Source organism: Cervus elaphus, chromosome 11 (genome assembly GCF_910594005.1).
Source record: "Cervus elaphus chromosome 11, mCerEla1.1, whole genome shotgun sequence".
NCBI classification, from domain to species: Eukaryota; Metazoa; Chordata; class Mammalia; order Artiodactyla; family Cervidae; genus Cervus; species Cervus elaphus.
The window spans coordinates 8,116,445-8,136,445 of NC_057825.1; the positions used below are offsets into that span (position 1 = coordinate 8,116,445).

General features: G+C 53.4%; 1 protein-coding gene across 4 annotated transcripts; it reads right to left on the reverse strand.

Moving 5' to 3' along the window:
* Nucleotides 1-817: 817 nt before the first annotated feature.
* LCN2 (lipocalin 2) lies at nucleotides 818-19,563 on the reverse strand. 4 transcript variants are annotated; one of them, XM_043917663.1, is made up of 8 exons: nucleotides 19,324-19,559; nucleotides 4,756-4,931; nucleotides 4,075-4,211; nucleotides 2,564-2,643; nucleotides 2,236-2,355; nucleotides 1,929-2,030; nucleotides 1,154-1,183; nucleotides 818-1,026 (listed from the first exon to the last, which is right to left on the reverse strand). In XM_043917663.1, exons 2-7 carry the CDS (start codon nucleotides 4,891-4,893, stop codon nucleotides 1,161-1,163), a joined length of 600 nt encoding a protein of 199 aa, XP_043773598.1. In that variant the 5' UTR covers nucleotides 4,894-4,931; nucleotides 19,324-19,559; the 3' UTR covers nucleotides 818-1,026; nucleotides 1,154-1,160. The 4 variants fall into 4 exon arrangements, with proteins under 4 accessions (XP_043773598.1, XP_043773600.1, XP_043773601.1 ...); XM_043917665.1 differs by lacking the exon at nucleotides 19,324-19,559 and adding an exon at nucleotides 5,355-5,560; XM_043917666.1 differs by lacking the exon at nucleotides 19,324-19,559 and adding an exon at nucleotides 5,077-5,097.
* Between the last annotated feature and the right edge of the window lie 438 nt (nucleotides 19,564-20,001).

The following is a 20,001-nucleotide window of genomic DNA, read 5'->3' on the forward strand; positions in this document are numbered from 1 at the left end:
CAGACAGTACCACCTCCCCAACCCCAGGACTCCCATCCCATCATGGGAACCAGGCAGGGGAAGCCCTCAACTTGTCCTCTTAGAAGTCAGACTCCATGGAGAACTGGGCACGACCCCCACCACGGTATTCAAGGAGTGGCCTTTCTTCTGGACCTGAGCGTGTGCCTGGGGCCTGGAGCCTGGGGCTAAAGATCTGGGCAGAGGGAGGCAGGTGGGAGGAAAGGAGAGGAGAACCCAGCCAAAGCCTCATCCCCAGGCAGTGAGTGAGGGTGGGAGGATGGGGAGCTGGATCATGCAGGTGATGAAGCCCGCTACCTGGCTGGCCCCTTCTCTACTCCCAGAAGCCAAAGCGAACCTGGACCCTGCCCACGCCACTCCTGTGGTCAAGGTTCACACACCAGACCACAGGACAATGCAGCTGCTACACCAGCTGCCATCTTCCAGCACCCACAGGGGTCCTGAGGAAGTTGAGTGTGATAGCACCTCAGCCCTCGCAGCCCCCCTCCAGCTCCCCGGCCCTGGCTGAGCCTCTGCGGTGGTGCCTGTTGCAGGTGGCCGAACGTGGAAACGAGGTGTGGCCCCTTCAGTGTTTCTGCTGGGCCAGTCACTCCTTGAAGTCAGGGTCATGTGAGGCCTGCTGCTGGCCTGGGGTGGGGGGCTAGGAAGGGTCCAGCCAAAGCTGGCTACGGGCCCTGGGGCTGCCGTCTCTTGCTGAGGACCTGAGGGGCTCCGGGAGCCATGCTGATGTGAGCCCAGCCGTTGCCTGTCCTCCGCCCAGTGGCCCAGGAGTCCAGGAGCACAGTCAAGCAGCACAGACTGGGGGCGGGGCATGTGTTTATTTAGCAGGCAAGGCGGGGCTGCATCTTCAGGGCTGCAGCCCAAGGAGCTGCTGCGGGGCAGACCCGGAGAAGGGTCTCTGGGCTCTCTCCTGTCACTGGTGTCCAGGCTGGTGGGGGGGCTAACTGGGTGCTGGGCCAGGCAAAGGCTGGCATGAGGCGGGCGGGAGCAAAGAGAGACTGGAGGCACCTGAGAGGGAGATGGGGAAGTAGAGACAGCAACTGTCCTGGGTGGGGGGGTGCAAAGGTAGTTTGAGACCCCAGGCCCACTGCACCCCCCTGGCTCCCATCTGCCCCCGCTCCCCAGCCGTACTCACTGCAGGCTTACTGGTCATCGATGCACCGGTCTGTGGGGGAGAGAGTCTGTCAGAATGGGCAGGGCTGTGTCTGTGTGTGTGTGCGTGACTTCTGCCCACTGGGATGCCTGCCCTGCCCCTGGGCACCCCAGGCTCCAGCCTGGCCCAGCAACTGCAGATCTGGGGGTTCCATTCAGGGCTGGGAGCAGGGGTTTGGGAGGAAGGCCTCAGGATGAGCAGCTCGGGGGCACCCCGTTCTCCAGAGCAGGCCAGCGAGGCCCTGCCACACATCCACTCGGGCACCAGGCTGCCCACCTGTTTACCTGCTGGGCCCTGGCAGTCCCCCAGCTATGGGGGGCTGCTGGCTCCCTGGGCAGCCCGGCTGGAGCCCCATGCCCAGTCCAGGCTGCCTGAAGACAAGGCCGCCTTTCAAGTCAGTGGTGAGCAGGCCTTAAAGCGAGGAGGATAGGGGCCCCAGACAAGGGGGAGGGAGGAGGAAGTGGTCCCAGATAGTGAGGGCCTGGGTCGTAGGGGGAAGGGGACCCCAGGGCCGAGAGACTGGGAGAATTTCAACCTGGGTCTGAAATCCTCATCTGTCAAGGAGGAACACTTGGGGCCCAGATCCCTGGGTGCCCCTCAGATCCCTGGGTTGGGGCAGGGTCTTCCTGAACCCAGAGTGGCTCCCAGGGAGGGGCTTCAGTGACAGAGCAGAGGGCTGAGCCCCTCTTCCGCCCCCCTCTCCCTGGGAGGCAGTGGGGGACAGCAGTGGGCCTGGATAGTCCACACTGGCCATTACCAATTGGGACAGTGAAGACGATGTGGTCATCGGTGAGGCGCAGGGACTTGGCGAAGTTGATGAAGTTCTCCTTCACTTCAGGGGTCAGCTCCTTGGTCCTCCCTGTGGTCAAGGTGGCCGGCGAGTGGCCAGCAAACACTCTATAAACATTGCTGGATGTATGAACAAGGCCTCCGACCCCTTCCTCATGGAGGGTCTGCAGAAGGGCCTCCCTCCCTGGACCCCCACAGGGGCTCGGAGCTGAACTGGCGAGGACCTGGGGGGCTGGGTGGGGGTGGGTACCCGAGGTCGCGAGGGAAGGACCCACCGTAAAGGATGGTCTTGAAGTACCCCTGTTTCTTTTGAACCTTCTTGAAGAACACTATGGCAAACTGGTTGTAGTCGGTGTTCACCACCCGCACGGTGTAGCTCCTTATCCCGGGGTAGCCTGCGGGGAAGATGGGAAGGACAGGGAGGGGTCAGCCACCCCGGCTGGGAGGAGGGAGCGGCTTTGTTCCCCACCTGTCTACACGGGCTCTCCCTGCAGAACAGCATCCGTGTGGAGGGGCGGGGAGGACTGTGCCCCTTCTAGGAGGATCCTGCCTGCCCCCACCTCCTGGAAGCCCAACCCCAGGCCCACCTCCCTCAGGACTCACTCTTAATATTGCCAAGGGTGAACTGGCCAGGACGGGAGCTTGGGACAAAAGTTCTGATCCAGTAGTCACAGCCCTCGTCCCTGTGGGCGAGAGATGGGTGAGTAAGGGCAGAGGGGACAGGGGCTTGCGCTCCTGGGGCTGGACATGTTCGGGGCCAGGGCTGCAGCTGGAGGGGCTGGGATTCTGACGCTCCTGGTCTGGCCCAGCCCAAGACAGCCCATCCCCCACCACAGCAGGAGGTCCCCTCCCCACCCAGCCCTCAGATGGGCCTCTGAGCCGACCCCTGGGTGTCCCTGCCTGGTCCTCCCTGGGCCACCTGACCCTGCTCAGATCCTCCCTCTAGCACCCACTGTCGTTTCCTCTTCAGGGCTGTCTCCCCTTGGTGGTCTTCCCTACACACTGTCCCCCACCCCATTCCTCAGGCATTTATCCCCTACTCCTATCGTCCCTCTGCTGCTTCCCCGTCTGGAAACTCTCCTGGGGGACTCACCCTCCAAGGTTCCAGTCTGCTCCATGCCAAGGACTCCTCTAGCTCCTGGGTCAACCCTGACCTGAGTTCCACCCTCTCCCCTGGTATTCTGGAGCTTATCTCCCCAAACCCATCCTCCCTCTGCTTCTTATTGCACACATGCTCCAGCCTCAGTCTCCCTGGGTGCCAGAGGGGCTGGGTGATCCTTGGCAGCCACCGTTTCTCTCTCCACCACACCCAGAGGTTCCCTGCTCAGACCCACTCCTCACCAGATCACTTCTGCGCTGGTGTCTGAGGACCCTGACAGTGTGTGGCTGCCCCCCCTGCCAAGCTACTCATCAGCTCTTGCTGGGTAGCTGGATGATGACTTGCTGCTTCCTGAAGGAGTGCTTCCCTCTGACTCAGAGTCCACCAGTCCCTGCCATGGATGCTCTATGCCTCCTTCCGAGGCAGAGTGGCTCCTTCAAGGCCCAGTTCTGGAGGCTACCTCCCTGTAAACCCTCAATGAAGACCTGGGTGGGGTTCCAGGCTGGATTCGGGGACCCTCTTCCCCATCCAGGAGACCCCTGCTCTCTCTCTGTGTCTTGTTTCCTGATGCCTGTGTCCATGCCCAGCACTGTCTATCTGCACTGAAATGACCAATAAATGTTGATCTGATGAAGGAAGAGGGCTTCCCTGGTGGCTCAGTGGTAAAGAATCCACCTGCCAATGCAGGAGATGCGGGTTTGATCCCTGGACCGGGAAGATCCCCTGAAGAAGGAAATGGCAACCCACTCCAGTGTTCTTGTCTCGATAATCTCATGGACAGAGGAGCCTGGAGGGCTACAGTTCAAGGGGTCGCAAAGAGCCGGGCACGACTTAGCGACTAAACAATGCAGGAAGAAATGAACAAATATTAATATCTGAATCCACTGCTGAGCAGAAGGATGAGTGACTGCCTCTCCTCTGGTCAGCCCTTGACTGTGACATGAAATCTGCCTCTAGATACTCAGGCAGCCCCTCGGGTCTCCCCCACTTTCCCCAAGGAGGTGGCAACTCTCACCTTAATAGGGTGGAGGTGACGTTGTAGCTGCCGTCTTCCTTTAGCTCGTAGTTGGAAGTGTACATCTTAAACTGGTCTTGCTCTTCCTTCTTAATTGCATTCCCCGCCACGCCTACGACGTACCACTTCCCCTGGAACTACAGGGGGGACTGTAATAGGCAGAACCCACAAACCACCCTAGGGCCCCCCTACAGCACTGTCCCTGTAGGCATCGCTGGCAGCTTGCCCCCGAGCCAGGAGCCCCTCTCACTGAGCACCAGGCCTGGGACTGGGCATTCAGTTCCTGGACTAGGAACTGAAGTAGTGGGAGCCAGTGGGAGCTGGGGGAGGCCAGGCAAGGAGGCAGCCCGGAGGATGGTAGGGATGGGGTGTCCTCCCTGGACCTCAGTTTCCTTCTCATGCAGAGGACTGAAGGTGTTCCCGTCATCCACTCACTACAGAGATGATGGGAGAGAGTGTGGACCTGGAGAAGATCTGTCCAGGTGATTCTCTTGCCAGCAAGGTCAGGGTCAATGCGGGGCCGTGGAGCCTGGCTTCCATCAGGGGGCCGGAGGGCAGGCTGAGCTGAATGAAGCCTGGGCATCCTGCCCTTGCAGGTTCGCTGAGACCCTTCACCTCCCGTCCCCTCTGCTCACACGCTTCCCTGCCCGCGCCCTGCCACTGTCCCTCCGGGGCCCTTACCTGGTCAGCCTGGAAGTTGGGCTGCAGCGGGATCTTGGACAGAGGTGGGGCCCGCAGCAGTCTGGGGGTGGAACTCTGGGCCTGGGTGTGCAGGGCCCCCAGGAGGGTGAAGCCCAGCCACAGGAGAGTTACGGACATGGTTTTGGGGCAGAAGAGGCCGGCAGTCCAGGCAGCAGCTAAAGGAGGAAGCGAGCGAGCAGGCTTTCTGGGGAGACCATATTTATGGTCCACCTGACCCGTGGCCCACCCCAGGGTGGAGTGATTCAAATTTTGCCAAATCCCGGAAGGGTGAGGCAACTGCCAACACTCCTGCTGAAATACCTGGCAAGATTCTGCCCCTTTCCTCGCTGGTCAGGATTGTGCAAGACCAGGGGCCAGGGGGTGGGGAGGGGATCTTCCCCGGAGCTCCGCAACCTCTGGCAGGGACAAGGACTCCCTCCACACCCGCTCTGTGCCCCTTCCCTTCACTCGGCTTGGCTCTGTATGTGGTTTGTGGTCCCCGATCCAGACGAGCTGTCATCTCTGGCTTCCAGGAGCCCCAGCTCAGCCCTAGCCCAAGGTGGGGTTCCAACCCCCCAGTGAAAATAGGAATTACTCACCCTCGCAGCCCATGTAGTCAAATAGGCCTGGTTCTCAGAAGGGACAAGGAAGTGTGGGGCAGCTGAGAGAATTCTGACCAGGAAGGACAGTGTGTGGTGTGAGCCCTGAGCTCTTGGAGCCCAGATCCTGCCCCCTGCCCCCTCACCCAGGGAGCCCCACACCAGGCCAGAGGCTGAAGGACACACGCCTTCCTCGAGTTGGCCTCTCCTCTCCTCCAGCCCCTAAAGGACTTGGCCCCTGCTGTGGGTCCAGTAGATGAGACCCCCAAGCTGGACACCAGAGCCCCATGTGTGGATGCTCAGCAAAACAGAGCGTAGATGCTACAGTCCAGGTGCCATGTTGGTGGGGTTGGGGGACAACACAGGGTGAGCTTCTACATTGAGTAGGGGGGCGGGGGCTGGGGCCTGAGGTCAGGCTATCCACTGGGCTGCTCCGGACACCAAGTGCTTTGAGTCACAGGGAGTCTTTTTATTTTTTTTCAAGATTTTTTTTTTTTTTTAAGGTGGACCATTTTTAAAGTCTTTAAAGTCTGTACTGTAACAAACAGTCATTTGTTACAATACTGCTTCTGTTTTATGTTTTGACTTTTTGGCTGAGAGACACATGCGGCAGGTGGGATTCTAGCTCTCCAACCAGGGATTGAACCCCGCCCCACCTCTGCATTAGAAGGTGAAGATTTTTTTCTTTTTCATTTATTTCATTTTGGCCACACTGGGCCTTCTTGCTGCTCAGGGGCTTTCTCTAGTTGCGGTTAGTGGGGGCTTCTCTTTAGCTTTTTTGTCTCAGTGGCTTTCCTTGGTGCAGAGTGTGGGTTCACGGGCTTCAGAGTACAGGCTCGGTAGTTGAGGCACTTCAGCTGGGTTTAGTTGCCCTGGGGCATGTGGGATCTTCCCAGACCAGGGATGGGACCCATGTTGTCCCCTGCCTTAGCAGGCAGATTCTTAACCATGGGACCACCAGGTGAAGAAGATGAAGTCTTAACCATCGGACCACCAGGGAAGTCCCCTTGGCCTTCTCTCTGAGAGGTCATTAGGCCATGTGCAGACTCTGGCCACAGCCCAGTGGCCTGGGCCTGGAACCCCAGAAATATCTCTGCCATGGCTGATCCCAGCTTTGTCCTTGGAGGGAGGCAGTTTCCTCCCTGGTGTCCTGGCCATCCTTGGGAGGCAGTGGCGAGTCCCAGTCCCTGGGCAGAGTCACCCAAATTGCTCACCGAGAGATAAGGTCATCTGGAGGCCTGATCTGTGGCTGAAACTGAGGGTCCACTGGCCCCAAATAAGACTGACAGGGGCCTCGTTGACTCTTCCCACCTGCTGCTTGGGAACCAGCTTCCCTGGCCTTGGCTCTGGGGTGCCAGGCCCTGAGGGAAGAGGCTTTGGAGGGGTCCTGAGCTGGTGGGTGGGTTGTATCCTCCTGAGGCAGAGAGGTCCCCACAGGACCCCTGCCCCCTCAGGCCCTGCCCTCTCCAGTGGTGAAAGCACAGGAAGCAGAGATGAGCAAAGCTTCTTCAGGATATTACCACCGAAGCCCGCCCGCGCCCTCCGGAGGCACCAGAGGCCATCCCACCCCTTTCATCCTTGCTCGAGGCCCCAGGGCCTGCACCACTGCTGCTCTCTTTGACCTTAAAAGGAATCCTCGAGTCCGTTGTTGGTCAGTTGCTAAGTCTTGTCCAATTCTTTGCAATCCCAGGGACTGCAACACGTCAGGTTCCTCTGTCCTCCCTGTCTCCTAGAGTGTCCTCAAATTCATGTCCATTGAGTCTGTGGTGACTGCTAGATGTCGGGGAGGCTGATGGATGGCGCTCCAAAGAATTTAAGTCGGAGAGGGGCAATGCCTTGGATCACCAAGGAACCACTGCAAGGAATATTCTAGATTCTAAAAGTCAGGTTACTCTTAAAAAAAAAAAGGAGTGGGTCCTAAAATTAAAAAAAAAAACTAACAAATGAGACGGAGGGAGGGGTGACCTGTTCTCTTCAGTGTTTTAAGATTTCCCATTGACGTCGATAACCAATAAATGTGAAGACCTGATCTGATTGAGCAATCTCAAAAAAAAAAAAGTCAGGGTGAGAGAATTCCCTGCTGGTCCAGTGGTTAAGCTGGGCGCTTTCACTGCTGCGGGTCTGGGTTCAACCCCTAATCTGGGAACTAAGATCCCGCAAGCCAGGCAGTGTGGCAAAAAATGAAAAATAAATAAAAGTGAAGGTGGCCAATGCTCCCTGGGTATAAATTGGGGAGGGGGGTTTGGGCTGGGTCTGCACCAAGTGAAAACTAGGACCAGGAGCAGGAGTGGGGACGGGCCAGTCGCCCAGCTCAGGGGCCCCTGTTTGAGTCCTGACTCCTCCAGGTGCTTGTAAATCTCTGTCCACTTATCCCGACCCCGTCAGTTTCCCTCTCTGTAAAGAGAGCTTCCCAGCAGATCCTGTGAAGCCACGTGGCCGGTGCACATACATGGGGTCACCTCTTAGTTTCTGACCAAACCCTCACGGGGCCCATCTCTCTGTGCTGGCTGTAGGCCTTTTTCAGACCTGCTGGCCTTCTCTGTCTCCCTGTCCTTATTTCTGTGTGGTCTTGGCCTTTGCTGACACCTGGTGATGGCCGTCTCATTACCCTTCATGACCTGGCTGCCACTGTCTTCTCCCCTGGCCCAGCCCTGAAGGTTGGCCCGGTCCAGGAGCCAGGGGAAAGGTGAAGTGGGTGAGGCTTGTACAGAGTCTCAGCGGTGTGCCACGGTGCCAGCCATACCTCATGGGGGCCTGAGGATGGTCGTGGCCTTGGCCAGAGCAGAGGTCAGGCCAATCCCAGTCAACAGGAGGTGGGTTTGGGGCTGTATGGAGCTGTAGGGGCGCAGGGGATCAGCCAGGGTGCTTGCTGCAGTCTGCCTCAGGAAGGGAAGGGTCCTGTGGGCTGGGGTGGGGATAAAGGTCCTGCCCACCCTCTTCGGAGTCCAGCTGGGCTTCGGGGACGGGTCAGCTCAGCACGCACACCGCCTTGCACAAGCTGCAGACCCAGGTGCTAGGAGGGTTGGGTGAGGATCGTGGTGTAGGCCTCCTGTTTAGACTTGGACCCTGGAGGCCTCATTCCTCACCCAGTCCCCTCCCTCTCAACCTGGGCCCTGGCCAAGGAGGGCATTCGCATGTCCACCTTGCCCAGAGCTGGGAGCAGTTCTTGAACTCCAGGGCTTCAGAAAGTTCTGAACTGCACGTCTGGCCCCGTGTGGGCGCCCCAGGTGCCTGCCTGACTCCCCTTGGCCTCTGTCTTGGTTTCCACTGTGGCTCTTGGGCTGGTCCTACAGGGCCACCCTCGCTGGCTTTCCCTACTGTCTCTCTAGGAGCTGCAGATGCCCTGAGTGAGGCCATGACCAGCACATAGGAGTCTCAGGGCCAAGCCCCTCCTAGGAGAAGCCAGGGCTGGACCTGCTCTGGGTCTCTTCAGCAAAGGCAGGAACTTAAAAACCATCCACACCTGCCTCTCAGTGGCAAGAGGCCAGGAGAAGCATGGCTGCTCTGAATTTGTTCTGGCAGGCAGCTCTCTCCTCTACATGCCCCTGGGAGAAGCTCCCGGGGGCTGCTGGTGTGGTCTAATCCAATCAGGAAGTCAGTCAAATGCTCTCTGACAGGTTTTGCATCTCAGGAATCCAGTCTAACCTCCTGGACTCGTTTCTGGAAGCTTGGGAGCCATGTTCCATCCAATCTGGGATGTTTGGGGCAAAAACAGCCCTCTCTCCCCGACTTGAAGGGCTGAGTGGGAGGACCCCAGGCAGGGGCCACGAGGTTCCCCAGAGCGGGGCCACACCTGGGAGCAGCTTGCAGGGAAGATGCCCCCAGGAGGCCAGTCGTAGGGGCAGGAACTCTTGGGGTCCACGGATGGACCCTCCTTGGCCACTGCGGGTCTAAGGAGGAAGGACTGTTCAATGTGAGGGGCCTGCTCTTCCCGGGACTTGACTGGAGTCTCGAGATTCCAGAAGCAGCTTTCCAACCCCCATCACTCATCTCTCAGCCAGGGCTCACTGGAAGATCTCCTGGTTCCTGCCCTCTCCACGTACCAGAGACCCTAGCTGCGGCAAAGCTCAGAAAGGCAGCCCGTACTGACACCCCCCACCATATGCCCCCAGATTCCTCACTCTGGGGAAGTCCGTGGGGTCTACCAGGCAGCAGCGGCAGCAGCAGCGTGAGGTCTGGGCCCAGGTCCTTCTGCTTCCCGTCCTCGGGCGCCTGTCCCACGCATGTACCTTAGATGGGTGGTCTTGCCATTCAGTGCAGGGCCTGGACTCTCATGCGGGCGAGAGGGCCTCGATGACCACTAGAGGGCCAGCAGACTGGAGGCCACTGCTCTGAGCTTCCCTGGTGGATCAGAGGTAAAGAACCTGTCTGCAATGCAGGAGATGCAGGTTTGATCCCTGGGTCGGGAAGATGCCCTGGACGAGGGCATGGCAACCCACTCCAGTATTCTTGCCTGGGGAATCTCCATGGACAGAGAAGCCTGTTGGGCTACAGTCCATGGGGTTGCAAAGAGTCAGACAAGACTGAAGTGACTGAGCATATAGACATATTCACAGGGGACTGGGGGACTGACAGTCACTGCTCCGAGCAGTATCTGCAGGAGGCAGCAAGCATCCCACAGGTGGTGGGTGGATTCTGGGCTCCCATGGAGCTGGGCAGGGGCACCTCTGTTCATAGGCCTTGCTTGATCCTGACAGTGGACAAGATCTGCTGTTCCCAGCTCAGGACCCCTCCTGCTCATGACTCTCAGAATCATCTCAGGGGTGGGAACCCTCTGTAGAGGCATACTGGGCAGGCAGAGGATGCAGGGCACAGGTGTGGGTGCTCCCTCTGGGCACAGAGTCCCTCACGCTTCAGATGGATACTAGCCTCCCCAGGGTCAGTGCAGCCTAACTGCCCTCCTAGGAGCCAGCCTGGGTCTGTCAGAGTTGAGTGACCTATGACTCCTTGACCTCTATCCACACCCCTGGGGACCCCTGTCCTGGGACACTGTTATGAACTGAATGTTCATGTTCCCCCTGAGGTTCATGTTGAAATCCTAATACCCAGTACAATGGCATTAGGAGGGGACACCACTGGGAGGTGATTAGGTCATGAGGGTGGGGCCCTCATGAAAGGGGTTAGTGCCCTTATAAGAGACCCCAGAGAACTCCATCGCCCCTTCCACCACATGCAGACCCAGGGAGAAGACGACCATCTGCGAACCAGGAAATGGGTGGAAATGGGCCCCATCAGATACCAAATATGCTAGTGCCTTGATCTTGGACTTGCCAGACTCCAGAACCATAAGAATTAAATTTCTATTATTTTTAAGCCACATAGTCTATGGTATTATGTTACAGGCTGATTCAGCCACCTGTCCACACTGCTGGGTCTCCCTGTCCTGGGCCCCTTCTCCTTGACATCAGGGGTTTCCCAGGGAAGAGTACTGGTTCAATTCAGTCGCTCAGTCATGTCTGGCTCTTTGCAACCCCATGGATAGCAGCACGCCAGGCCTCCCTGTCTATCACCAACTCCTGGAGTTTACCCAAACTCATCTCCATTAAGTCAGTGATGCCATCCAACTATCTCATCCTCTGTCGTCCCCTTCTCCTCCCGCCTTCAATCTTTCCCAGCATCAGGGTCTTTTCCAGTGAGTCAGCTCTTCACATCAAGTGGCCAAAGTATTGGAGTTTCAGCTTCAACATCAGTCCTTCCAATGAACACCCAGGACTGATCTCCTTTAGGATGGACTGGTTGGATCTCCTTGCAGTCCAAGGGACTCTCAGGAGTCTTCTCCAACACCACAGTTCAAAAGCATCAATTCTTCCACACTCAGCTTTCCTTATAGTCCAAATCTCACATCCATACATGACTACTAGAAAAACCATAGCCTTCACTAGACAGACCTTTGTTGGCAAAGTAATGTCTCAGCTTTTTAATACGCTATCTAGGTTGGTCATAGCTTTTCTTCCAAGGAGCAAGCATCTTTTAATTTCATGACTGCAGTCCCCATCTGCAGTGATTTTGGAGCCCCCCAAAACAAAGTCTGCCACTGTTTCCACTATTTCTCCATCTATTTGCCATGAAGTGATGGAACCAGATGCCATGATCTTAGTTTTCTGAATGTTGAGCTTTAAGCCAACTTTTTCACTCTTCTCTTTCACCTTCATCAAGAGGCTCTTTAGTTCTTCTTCACTTTCTGCCATAAGGGTGTTTTCATCTGCATATCTGAGGTTATTGATATTTCTCCCGGCAATCTTGATTCCAGCTTGTGCTTCATCCAGCCCAGCATTTCTCATGATGTACTCTGCATATAAGTTAAATAAGCAGGGTGACAATATACAGCCTTGACGTACTTCTTTTCCTATTTGGACCCAGTCTGTTGTTCCATGTCCAGTTCTAACTGTTGCTTCCTGACCTGCATATGGGTTTCTCAAGAGGCAGGTCAAGAGTACTGGAGTGGTTGCCATTTCCTTCTCCAGGGGATCTTCCTGACCCAGGGATCAAACCCAGGTCTCCTGCATTGGCAGGAGGATTTACAGTCTCAGCCACCAGAGAAGCCCCTAGATAGGCTGAGAATTTCTCAAATCATTAAGTCACTACAACAAACAACCATTTATTGGCTTAAAACAACACATTCTGAAGGCCAGAAGCCCCAAATCAGAGGTTCACTGTGCTGACTTTAAGGTGTGGGCAGCCACACGCCCTCAGGAGTCTCCAGGGGACCATTCCTTGCCTCTCCAGCCCTCCTGCATGGGTGGCCTCACTACTCCCATTATCTGCTTGTCTTCTCATCGCCTTCTCCTTTGTGCATAATCTCCCTCTGTTTTTTTTTTTTTTTTTTTTTAACAAAACACTTTATTGCTAAAAAAGAATACTACTATCCAAGTCTTCAGTGAGTCATAATGTTTTTGCTGTTGAAGGATTTGAAATATTTCAAAAATTACCAAAACGTGATGGAGACATGACGTAAGGAAATGCTGTTGGAAAAACGCCTACAGGCTCGCTTGATGTAGGGTTGCCAGAAGCCTTTAATTTGTAAAAAATATAAAGATAAATGCACTATGCCTGTTATTACTTTTTAAGCGAGGCCTTCTCTCCGGCAACCTATTTAAATTGCAACCACACGTTTCCCACTCAGCAAGCACTTTTTCTTCGTAGCCTTTTTATTGTTTACCATCTATTTTTGCCCAGAAGAAGGTAAACTCCAGGAGGGCAGGGATTTTTGTCTATTTGGATTTTCATTGCTCTATCCAGAGCCCTTTAACAGTGCCTAAATGTAATGTTGGCACTCAAAAATGGCTGTTGCCCCCAGTGGTCCAGTGGCTAAGACTCTGTGCTCCTGGTGTAGGGGGGCCGGGTTCTATCCCTGATCATGGAACTATATCCCACATGCCGCAACTAACAGTTCAAATGCCACAACTGTTAATAAGAGATCCCTCATGCTGTAATGAAGGTTGAAGACCTCATGAACCACAACTAAAGGCCCGGTGCAGCCAATAAATAAATAATTTGATTTACTTTTTGGTTACACTAGGTCTTCATTGCTATGTGAAGGGGCTAATCTCTGGTTGTGGTGCTATGCTTAGCTGCCCCGGGGCATGTGGAATCTTCCCGGTCCAGGGATGGAACCAATGTCCCCTGCATTGACACGTGGATACTTAACCACTGGACCACCCAGGAAGTCCAATAAATATTTCTTTTTAATGGCCGTTGAATGAATGGAGATGCATATACCTAGGACCCTCTGGATGCTGAGAGACAGATGGTACTGCCTCTCAGTCATATTCTATATTTTAAAACCCTTGAACCTGCAACAGATATTGCAGTCACTGTCTTATTATTTGTTTGTTTGTTCAGTCACCAAGTCGTGTCTGACTCTTTGAGACTCCGTGGACTGAAGCAGTCCAGGCCTCCATGTTCCTCACCATCTCCCGGAGTTTGCGTCCTGCCTATAGGAGGACCTTTGGGAGATGCTAGTCCTGTGCTACCCGGGCCATGACATCCTGTGACATAACCATCCTTTACTTACCTTAAAAACAGTTATGGGACTTCCCCAGTGGTCCACTGGTCAGGACTCTGTGTTTCCACTGCAGCGGGCACAGGGTCAATTCACAGTCTGGGAACTAAGATCCCACATGCCATGGGGCACAGCCAAAAAAACCCAAAATAAAACACTGCTCTCATTCACTAAAGGGATCAAATCAGAATGTATCTGTTGAGCGGAAGACGGGACTGCTCACACAGTTGCCAAATAAAATATGAGATGCACCGAATGCCTAATTAAATTTTGATTCTGGATAAACAACAAATAATCTCTTAGCATAAGTACAACCCATGCAGTTATTAAGTGGGTGTCTTGTGTTTTTATTTGCTAAACGTGGCAATGCTATACTGGTGACCATCTTATCTGAAAATTTTTAAATTGTCTTCGCATGGCCTTTCTACAAGTTATTATCCTCCTAGAAATTGGGCAGGGAAAGAGAAGGAGGAGATAGATAAGAGAAATTAGCAAGAATGCGACTCATTCTCATGGCCTCTGCTCATCTTATGAGAACACTCATGTTGACATTTGGGCTTCCCTTATAGCTCAGTTGGTAAAGAATCTGCCTGCAGTGCAGGAGAGCTGGGTTTGACTCCTGGGTCAGGAAGATCCCCTGGAGAAGGAAATGGCAACCACTCCAGTGTTCTTGCCTGGGAAATCCCATGGACAGAGGAGCCTGGCAGGCTACAGTCCATGGGGTCACAAGAGTTGGACATGACTTAATGACTAAACCACCACCATCGCCATGATGACATTTAGGGTCACTTGGATAATCTGAAAAACTTTCATGTCAAATCCCATTTAACTAAAAATTTTGAACTGCAATATTCACTTTATTGAGTCTGGGAAAACTCCAATTTATTTAAAAAGCAAAGAAGGAAAGAAAGATGGAAAGAAGGAAGAGGCGGATCACCAGCTTAGGACACCTGTCTTCTACTATTCAAATATTGGTGAATTGTGAAAATAATTTTATTCTTTTAGAAATCTGAAAACAGAATGCAAAAGGTCATATTATGAATCAGGAATTAGGATATTGTCAATCTGCACGAAAGCAAAAAAAAGAAAAAAACAATAAAAACAAAACTGGGCCATCCCAAGCAAAAAATTGCTTGTTTGTTTGTTTCTGAAGAGTGTAACACATTTTATTTATAAACTGTAACAATCAGGCATTAGTAAGACATTAACTACTATATAGAATTTTTTAAGTAGTAATAAAGAAAAAAATATTTAACTTAGTCACATCTGCAAAGACTTTTTTCCAAATAAAGTTACATTTACATTTGCAGGAATTTAGACAAAAATACCTTTGGGGGGAGCACTTTTCAGCCTATCAGAGTCCCATGATCCATATAGACCTCTTTGCCCCACAACCCAGTCCCCACCCGTCCTGAGCCATCCACACCCCAAACTTGCTCACAAAGAAACTTGGGTTCATCTCAGTCCCTGGCAGCCTAGTCTCTGCAGCTGCAGCTGGACTGCTGAGGAGCTCCAGGACTCGGGCAGGGTTCCTGGATGCCCCGGCACGTGCTGCGGACCTGTGGCTGGAGCTTGGAAGCCCTGCCCTTCTGCCACTGTCTGTGCCTCCTGCTGCCTCCCCATGTTCCCTTTCCTGCATGGCTGAGGGTTCTCACAGGCCCCCAGGGCACACCAAGGGTTTCCTCCCAGGTGTGCTGTGTTAGGAGAGGTAGGATAGGCCCCTCTGCAGACGACCTTAAGGTCCTCCCTTCCCGATCAGAGCCCTCCCCTTTTTAATCTATGAATTATCCCTCCCAGGGGCAGGGAGGGGAAGGGGCTGTTTCCACCAGCTCCTGCCCAGTGAGGGCTATTTTGGAGAATTATTGGAGAAGGGGCAGGGCCGACTTCTGATTTTGGAGCTTGTGGACTGGAGTCGGACTACTGCCAAGAAAAGTCAAAAGGCAAGGATGGACAGGATCAGATGCTGCTGGAGAGCAGAGAAGGGGAGGCTATTGAGATGAGGCTACTGCTCCAAAGGGCAGGCAGGGAGGGGTGTCTGGTTCTCCTGTGGCCCGAGTGGACGTTGGGGAGTGCACCTTGGGGGAGGGTCCATTTGAAAAGCAAACCTGGCAAACAGCAGTCTGGATACCCTGACGGGCCCTCACTGCCAGACAACCAGATCTAGCATGAGATAGACTCTTAATGCCCTGCTGGGCTCACAATAAGTAAGGAACATTCATGGCTTTAAGGATGTGTTTTAGGATAATTAGAAAGGCTCCAACATCATGAGCAAATTGTCCAAAATAAAAATGTATGAAAGAAAGCACAGAATAAATCCAAAGAAAACAGAAGGAAGGAGAAAATAAAGTTAAGAGAAGAAGTTAATAAAATAGAAAGATACAATAGGAATATCAAAGCCAAAAAGTTGATTCTTGGAAAAGACGAATAAGGGACTTCCCTGGTGGTCCAGTGGTTAAGACTCTGCACTTCTACTGCAGGAAGCGTGGGTTCAATCCCTGACTGGGGAGCTAAGAGTCCACACGCCCCACGGCATGGCCAAAAAACCGGAAAAAGACTAATAACACAGAAATTTAGAAAAATTTCTCAAGACAGAAAGATATAAGGCACAAATAAATAGAAATAAAAGAAAGATAGAACTATAGATTCCATACAAATTATACAAGAACAGGCAAATGCTCCAGAAAATGAAATGGGAAATTTCCCAGTAAATTGTAACTTACCAAAATGGATTCAAGAAGCCGTCACAGAAATCAAATCAATTATTAACAGATCTTCCCACAAATATCAGACAAGCAATATAAACTATGCATGTTCAAAGTGCACAATTTGACAAGTTTTTAAAAACAAATTTTTTAAATAGTTTGATTTATATAAAAATTGTAAAGGGTTCTCATATACCCTGCACCTAGTTTCCCATATTATTGACCTCTTATATTGATATGATACATTTGTTACAGTTAACAAATCACCAATTCTACATTATTAACTGAAGTCCATGCTTTATTCAGACCTCCCTTGGTTTGTCTATAATGCCCTTTTTCCTGTTTCAGGATCCCACAGTACATTTAGTTGTTATGACTCCTTAGGTTTCTTTCTTCTCTGACACTCTCTCAGATTTTCCTTGGTCTTGATGACCTTGACAGGTTGGAGGAGCACTGCTCAGGTAGTGTAGAATGTCCCTCTACTGGGATTTCTCATGTGTTATCCTCATGGATAGACCAAGTTTAGGAGAGGAAGAGTACAGAGGTCAAATGCCATTTTTGCATCACATTCTGTCAAGGGTACATACTATCAACATGATTGATCACTGTTGATGCTGACCTTGGTCACCTGGCTGGGGGGTGAGTGTTGGGCTTCTCCGCTGCAGTTAGGCTTCATCCCCCTTCCCACACTGTCCTCATGGAAAGGAGTCAACCTGCCCAGCCTGCACCTAAGAAGGGCAGAGTTTTTCTCCACCTTCTTGAGGGCAGGATGTCTACACAAATTATTTGGAATTCTGCACAAGAGATTTTTCTCTTCTCCTCTATTTATTAATTCAATCATTTATATCAGAATGAGTTCATGGAATATTCATTTTATACCTTGGGTTATAATCCAATACTACTTAATTTTGTTGATCAAATTATTCCAACTTTGGCCATTGGGAGCTCTGAAGTCCTCTTGCCATACCCCACTCATTGTGGTTTTTGAGCAGTTTGTTAAGTTATGATATATATATAAATACCCCATGGAACCACTGAGGAGGGCATGGCAACCCTCTCCAGTATTCTTGCCTAGAGAATCCCATGGACAGAGGAGCCTGGTGGGCTACAGCCCATGGGGTCACAAAGAGTTGGATACAACTAAAGCGACTGAGCATGCATGGAACCACTACCACAATTAACAGTGAACGCATTCATCACCCCCCTACCACCAAAGATTCCTCATGCTCTTTCCCTCCTGCTCTTCATCACACACTCCATACTCCACCCCCAGGCACCCCTCAATCTACTTTCTGTCACCAGAGATTAGCTGGCATTTTCTAGTTGTATATAAAAGAAAGTGAAAGTGAAGTCGCTCAGTCGTGTCTGCCTCTTTGCCACCCCATGGACTGTAGCCTACCAGGCCCTTCCGTTCATGGGATTTCCCAGGCAAGGGTACTGGAGTGGGTTGCCATTTCCTTCTCCAAGGGATCTTCCCGACCCAGGAATCGAACCTGGGTCTCCCGCATTGCGGGCAGGTGCTTTGCCCTCTAAGCCACCAGGGAAGTCTAGTTGTATATAAAAGTGGAATCAAATAGCATATATACCCTATTGCCTGGCCTGTTTCATTAAGCACAATTATTTTGAAATTCATCTCTTTCCTAGGTTTTGGGTGAGATGAAGGGGCAGTGGGACACATGGGTAGAACCTACTGGGGTGGCAGAGAGGGGTAACTGGCAGTTTCAGAGCAGGTGGCAGAGCAGGGGCTTGGCAGTCATGGCGGGTAAAGAGGCTGGCAGGACTCTTGGGTTCTCCCTTAATGATGGAGGCAGGAACAGAAGAGGAGAAAATGGTTAGGTGGGAGAGATAGCAAGTTGGGTGCTTGTACCAGGATGAAGGTGGGGTTCCTGGGGGACATCCTGGCTGTCCCAGAAGCAGGGACAGGATAGGACTGCCCTGAAACTCCAGGCTGGGCATTCACGACACAGATGGTAACAGAAACCAGGGGAGCAAAGAAGTGGCCGAGGTCATATGCCTGGAACCTAGAGAAGCCAGCACAGAACCCTGAAGAACCAAACTCTTGGGGGTGGGGGTAGCTACAGAAGAGAGGGTGAAGGAAAACAAAAAGGGGTGGGGGTTTCAGACCCACAGAGGGGCATGTGTATGTCCAGGAGACTGATCACTAGGGTCAGATACCAATGGGAGGTCACAGAGGCTGGATCCTGGAATGGGGCTCCTGGACTGGTAGGATCTGGGCTCTGCCTGAACAGAGGCTCTGTCTTCTCTGCGCGAGAGGCCTGGGTCTCAGCTACCCGTCCCCAGATGTTCCACAGCAACAAGGAAGAGTATGGCCATCCCTGGGACTTGCTCAGACTTGGGCTTAGGGATCCACCCAGGTAAGTGACAGAGAGGAAGCCTTCGGCTGGAATGAGGTAAGGAAGAGGCAGTATAGGGACCCAGGGCAGACAGCACTGGAAGACAGGCCAACACATGAGTCTGCCCTTACGTCCTGCCCAATCTTGGCCAGGAGGACAAAGAGAGAATTTGCCAAGTATTTTGGTGGAGGATTGGGTTATTGGGTTTTCTTCTTATATTTGGCAAGGGTGGAACAAGCTGCCAGTTGGGCAAAAAATAGGGGTCTCTAAAACACTGGCCTCTCAAGCTTCCAGCCTCTTCCCATTCATTTCCCCATTGAATCCTGATACATCTCAATGCAGCAGACACTAATCATTATCCTTCTTTTACAGATGGGGAAACTGAGGCTCCAGAGGTGAGAAGGGAGCCGAGTTCTCTCTTCTGACCCTCCCTCCTTCCCTTCCCCTGCAGTGCTGTGCAGGCAACAGGATGCTTTGAAAGTAGGTCACATTCACCAGGGCTCCAGACCACCACCAGCAAAGGTGGCTAGCAATGCTGCCGCCCACCCAGAGAGACGCTCTGGCTGAGCCAAGAGGGTCCAGCTCAGCCCTGCCCCCTTAGGAGCCTCTGTCTCCACCGGGGCTGAAAAAAGTGGCTGGAGCAAATCCCAACCCCAAAGGGCGAGTGACCCTGTAGCGGCCTCAGTATCTCCAGCTGTAAAACGGGGCCGGTTGACCACAGTTCTCCAATGTGCGGTTTCCAGGGACCTACTCGCAGGTGCCCGCCCCGGAAACTCCAGAAGAGAGCCGGCAGCCCTAGACCCACCCTGGGGCGGGGGATGGGAGGGCTCTGGGGTTCCTTCCCAGCCTCGATTCCCCTTCCCAGGAGGGCATCCCTGAGAAAGCAAACGACGCTTCAGCAGCGCCCCTACCCTCCGAGTCACCGGCTTCTACGAAGCCGTCGTCCTCGCCTTGCGCGCTCGCGTCCACCGGCGTGCCCAGGTCCCGACACCGTAGACACGGGCGCCACAAGGGCCCCGAGAAGATGCGACACGGCGACTGTCGCACAGAAAGGCTGGCACGGGGCGGAAGGTGGAGGCTGTGGACCGAACGCTGGACCGGAGGAGCGGGATGCTGCAGAGGGGGCCCCCGGCCCCGCCCCCACACGCTGGCAGACGCTGCCCCGGGCCCCCACCCCATTCAAGAGCCGCGTCGCTGTCCCTCCAGCGCTTCACCCAGTGAGCAGAGCTCTGTGTGCGGGCCCGACCTTCAACTCCGCCTTGTCCGCCCACAAGCTGTCCAAGCCCCGCCCCTTTCCCGGTCCCCGGGTGGGGCCATCCCCGGGTGGGGCCATCCCCGGGCTGCCCTCTGAGAAGCCTAGGCTGTGGAGGCTCCAGCCCTCAGCTTGGGCGAAAGAGCCCGACAGAGGGGCGGGACAGCTTGGAACCCCACATTCCACCCCATCTTTCCCCTGGGGACCTGGGCTAATCGGCGACTCTGCACCTCCGACTGGGCGAAATCCGAGACGCAGGGTTTCTATCTAAGGCCCCACAAGTGTATGGAAACTTTTATGGTTCTGGTCACAGAAGAAACAGTGCATCGGTGCGGGA

Excerpts from the sequence above, each read along its gene's own strand:
- LCN2 (XM_043917665.1), bottom strand. Across the intron at positions 4,212-4,755 it reads CCAACTTCCAGGCTGACCAG|TTCCAGGGGAAGTGGTACGT; the intron begins GTAAGGGCCCCG and ends TCCCCCCTGTAG. Across the intron at positions 1,184-1,928 it reads CGTCTTCACTGTCCCAATTG|ACCGGTGCATCGATGACCAG; the intron begins GTAATGGCCAGT and ends TCTCCCCCACAG.